This window comes from Mus pahari, chromosome 5, assembly GCF_900095145.1.
Source record: "Mus pahari chromosome 5, PAHARI_EIJ_v1.1, whole genome shotgun sequence".
Classification (NCBI taxonomy): domain Eukaryota; kingdom Metazoa; phylum Chordata; class Mammalia; order Rodentia; family Muridae; genus Mus; species Mus pahari.
In genome coordinates, this window is record NC_034594.1 from 144,671,732 (window position 1) to 144,676,435 (window position 4,704).

The following is a 4,704-nucleotide window of genomic DNA, read 5'->3' on the forward strand; positions in this document are numbered from 1 at the left end:
CTTTCTTTCTTTCTTTCTTTCTTTCTTTCTTTCTTTCTTTCTTTCTTTCTTTTTTTTGGTTTTTCGAGACAGGGTTTCTCTGTTTAGCCCTGGCTGTCCTGGAACTCATTCTGTAGACCAGGCNGGCCTCGAACTCAGAAATCCGCCTGCCTCTGCCTCCCGAGTGCTGGGATTAAAGGCATGCACCACCACGCCTGGCTCTTTCTTTCTTTCTTAAAGATTTATTTTATGTGAATACACTGTTGCTGTCTTCAGACACAGCAGAAGAAGGCATCCGACCCCATTACAGATGGTTGTGAGCCACCATGTGGTTGCTGGGAATTGAACTCAGGCCTCTTGAAGAGCAGCCAGAGCTCTTTTTTTTTTTTTTTTTTTTTTTTTTTTTTTTTTTTCAGCCAGAGCTCTTAACCCTGAACCATTTCTCCAGCGCTCGCTCGCTCTCTCTCTCTCTTTTAAAAGGAGAGAGGTTGGAGGCCAATGAGATGTCTTAGTGGGTAAGAACCCTTAACACCAAAGTAGATGACCTAAATTCAGTCCCTGGAGGAGAGAGCTGAGTTCTTCAATTTGCCCTCTGACACCCACACTTGGACACCATGAAGTATATGTACTTGCAAGTACACTTGTGTGTGTGTGAATGCACACACACAAACAAACAAAGAAAGAGAGGCCCTGGAGAGAGTCTTAGTAATCAACCTGATGTATAAATGACTTGGACAGGGGAAAAACTTCTTTATTAAAGGAGCAATTGCTGGGGGACATCTTTAGCTCTTGCCTTATTTATTCATTTCTTGTAACTCCACCCATTCTCATTTCAGCTTCTGATTAAAAACCTGAAAAATGAGATCACCAAGAAAATCCAGGTGCCCAACTGTGATGAAATCTTCTATGCTGGCACAGGCAACCTCCTTCTTCGGGATGCAGATTCCATCACACTCTTTGACGTCCAGCAGAAGCGGTAACATGACAGATGCCCCTGACAGACAAACTTGTAATGAGGGAGAGTGGGGATCTTTAATAGGGGTTTTGTTCTAAGCTTGCCATGTGGCCATGTGGCCTTGCTGTTTCTTGTACACTCATCTACAAGACTGTTTGTAATCCTTTTTCCCTTTCCATGGCTATTCTCCCACTGTGTGCATGCATCCCAGCAGTGTAGCAAGGGCTGTGTATTCAGGTATCTTTATAGTACATACCTGAACAAGGAATGGGTGCAGGTCTTGGGATGAGAAGAACACAAAATTGAATAGCACAGTTCCTGTTCTTAAAGAACTTAATAAGTCTAGTGGTAAAAATTGATAGCGATAAAGGCCTAGTAAGAGGAGGAGATGGGAAGGCAGAGAATGAGGAAGGGGCAGTGCAGAGTCTGAGCCAAAACAGTTTAGCTCACTGACTACAGTGTAGGCAGTGTTTCCATGGTGCTACATTGAGAGGTTGAATTCTTCATTAATTAAAGATGGAAAAGGCATAGGTCATAGCTTGAATTAGGCCCATTCATGATTACCTTTCTCTTGCTATCCCAGAACTCTGGCGTCAGTGAAGATTTCCAAGGTGAAATATGTTATCTGGTCGGCAGACATGTCCCATGTAGCGTTACTGGCCAAGCATGGTAAGGCTTCATCATATCCACCGTCTTAGAGGCCACCTCCTCCTGCCAGTTTACTGCGCTCACCCTGTCCAACAGAGCACTCATGCCCTTTGCCTCTTACAGCCATTGTGATCTGTAACCGCAAGCTGGATGCTCTGTGTAACATTCATGAGAACATTCGTGTCAAGAGTGGGGCCTGGGATGAAAGTGGGGTGTTTATCTATACCACAAGCAACCACATCAAATATGCTGTCACCACTGGGTAAGTTAATTATCTGAGAAAAAGTCTGGGAGAAGGTGGCTTCTTGCAATCAGTGTGCTAACTCAAGAGACATAGCTTCAGTTCTCTGTTAACTTTCCTTATGAAAAAGCTAACTGGGCATATATGTGCTAAAGGTTTTGTGTGTGTGTGTGTGTGTGTGTGTGTGTGTGTGTGTGTGTGTGTGTGTGCGCGTGTGTGTGTGTGTTTGTGTGTCTGTCACTGTCTCTGTCTGCCTGCCTGCCTGCCTGTCTGTGTGTGTGTGTTGACTCAGTGGGTAGAGGCAGTTTCTCAAAGGTCAGACAACCCGAGTTCAATCCCCAGATTCCTCAAAGTGGCAGGAGAGAACCAGGTCCTAAGAGTTTTCCTCCAGCCCCCCCACACACCTGCATTGTGTGCAAACACACACATAAAATAAAAAATTTCGAAAATTAGGGAAAAAAATTATAAAGGACTGGGGAGAGACCAGTGAGATCGCTCAGTAAGTTTAAAAAAAAAAAAAAAAAATGTGTGAGCCTGACAAGCCCCTTGACCCCAGAACCCTTTTATAGGTGGAAGGAGAGAACTGACTGCAGAGCTGTCCCCTGACCTGCACATGCACTGCAGCATGCATGTCTACACTACATAATACATGCATGCATATATAATAGTGATTTCTATTTCTGAAGAAAGACTGCTCATTGGTAGTTTGCTTTCCCAGAATGCCCAAGGCTTTAGGCTCAATTCCTGAAACTGCAAAAAAAAAAAAGTTTGTAGCACCTGTTCTGTCATAGAAAAGAACAAAGTCCTTTTGATCCTTTTGAGACATTTCCTGTTTGTATCAGTATTTAGGTAGCATTTGATGAAAGGGTAATGAGAAAAGACTATCTTAACTCTGTTCAGTTTTTACAAGCTGGATTTTCTACCTTCTGAAAATCATGCCTTTTATCCCCTACTCCTAGGGACCATGGGATTATCCGAACTCTGGATTTACCCATCTATGTCACAAGAGTGAAGGGCAATAATGTATACTGCCTAGACAGGGAATGTCGTCCTCGGGTCCTTACCATTGATCCCACTGAGTTCAAATTCAAACTGGCCCTGATCAACAGGAAGTATGATGAGGTATGAAGCAAAGCAACCTAACGAGCGTGTGGAAGGAAGGAGGCAGTGCTGCTTTTTCCTCACGAGTAATCTTTCCTTCCTACCACCCGAATGTCTAGGTACTCCACATGGTGAGGAATGCTAAGTTAGTGGGCCAGTCAATCATCGCTTATCTCCAGAAGAAGGGCTACCCTGAAGTGGCGCTGCACTTTGTAAAGGATGAGAAAACTCGTTTCAGCCTGGCCCTGGAGTGTGGAAACATTGAGGTGAGAGGACTGTGTCATCGGTCCCAGATAGCTGTAGAGAAAGAGCGGGCTTAGGGCCAGCGTAACTTAACAGTGTGCTAGAGGCTGGGCTCCAGAAGGTGCTGTCCTTGCTTATATTTTAGCCAGAGAAGAATTTTGGATGTTTTTAGTTAAATTGAGCTGTTTTTCTGTTACTATTTTTGTTTCCGCATATTCCTGTTTCTTCTGCATAGTATTTCCGCTCTTGTTACCATTCAAACTGAATTTAAGAGTTTCTAGGATAGAAGCTAGATAGCAAGAAATTTGAAGAATCTGCTCATTTTCCCTGACACTTGGTCTTTCGGGATGAAGTACTTATGAAATGTTGAGGCCCAGATACTGTTTGAAGGATAAAGGGGCTTAGGAAAGCTGCTTTTCCAGTCCTGTATTCCATTCCTTCTTTTATTCCCTCTGCCCTAAAGTACCTAAAGCTACTGTGGAGCTTCTAAGCTAAGGCACCAGGCTGGGAGAGCGCTGGCTCTGTGGAGTACACAGCACATAGGTGATTGTACTGTACTAGTGAACTTTGGAGGGTGAGTGAGGACACTATGCTGTGACTCTCTCATCGGGGAATTCAAATCACACTAGCAGATAGAATTCTCCAGAAAAATAGTGTGAAAGTAGTGATTCCAAGTACATTGAATTCCTTGGGAAATATTAGAGACAGATGTTTTGTTAGACTCCACTGGTTTTGAGTCATAGTGCCTACACTAAACCCTGACCATGGGAACTCTTTAGATTGCTCTAGAGGCAGCCAAAGCCCTGGATGACAAGAACTGCTGGGAGAAGCTGGGAGAAGTGGCCCTGCTACAGGGCAATCACCAGATTGTAGAGATGTGCTATCAGCGCACCAAAAACTTTGACAAACTTTCCTTCCTGTACCTTATTACCGGCAACCTGGAGAAACTTCGCAAGATGATGAAGATCGGTGAGTTCTCTATGGAAGTGTGGCACTTGTAGGGAAGGAGGAAGATAAATAGAGGAGAGAGATCTTTAGAGAGAAGACTTACGTTGGTTTCTCATTGACTTGATGCAGCTGAGATCCGAAAGGACATGAGTGGCCATTATCAGAATGCCCTGTACCTAGGTGATGTGTCAGAGAGAGTACGAATCCTGAAGAACTGTGGGCAGAGTAAGTATTCGTTCAGGACTTTCTGCTCCTTTGAGACCTTTACAAGGATTTTCTGGGAGTTGCCCTGGATTGTACTCTGTGTGTGTCTGTGTGTGTCTGTGTGTAAGGTAAAGGACAACTTGTGGGAGCTGGTTTTCTTTTAACTTACTGTGTTTCTGGGAGAGAACTCAGACTGCCAGGCTTGGTGGCAAGTCTATCTGTTGAGCCTTCTTGAGGGTCCAGATTTCCTATTTCTAGATGAGGATACTCAGACTACAATTTCTATGCAAATGTTACAAAATCTGAAAATCTCTAAAACCTGAAACATGTGTGATGTAGTTTCCAAAGAATATTTAAATTAAAGTTCTTTTTTTTTTTTTTTTTT

At 43.6% G+C, this 4,704-nt stretch overlaps 1 protein-coding gene across 1 annotated transcript in view; it reads left to right on the forward strand.

Moving 5' to 3' along the window:
• Copa (coatomer protein complex subunit alpha) overlaps positions 1-4,704 on the forward strand; it is a 42,109-nt gene that overhangs the window by 27,741 nt on the left and 9,664 nt on the right. The window contains exons 15-21 of the mRNA XM_021197906.2: positions 816-955; positions 1,518-1,603; positions 1,706-1,844; positions 2,783-2,945; positions 3,044-3,190; positions 3,947-4,136; positions 4,245-4,340. Coding sequence (XP_021053565.1) covers positions 816-955; positions 1,518-1,603; positions 1,706-1,844; positions 2,783-2,945; positions 3,044-3,190; positions 3,947-4,136; positions 4,245-4,340 — 961 coding nt within the window. The remainder of the gene's footprint in view (positions 1-815; positions 956-1,517; positions 1,604-1,705; positions 1,845-2,782; positions 2,946-3,043; positions 3,191-3,946; positions 4,137-4,244; positions 4,341-4,704) is intronic.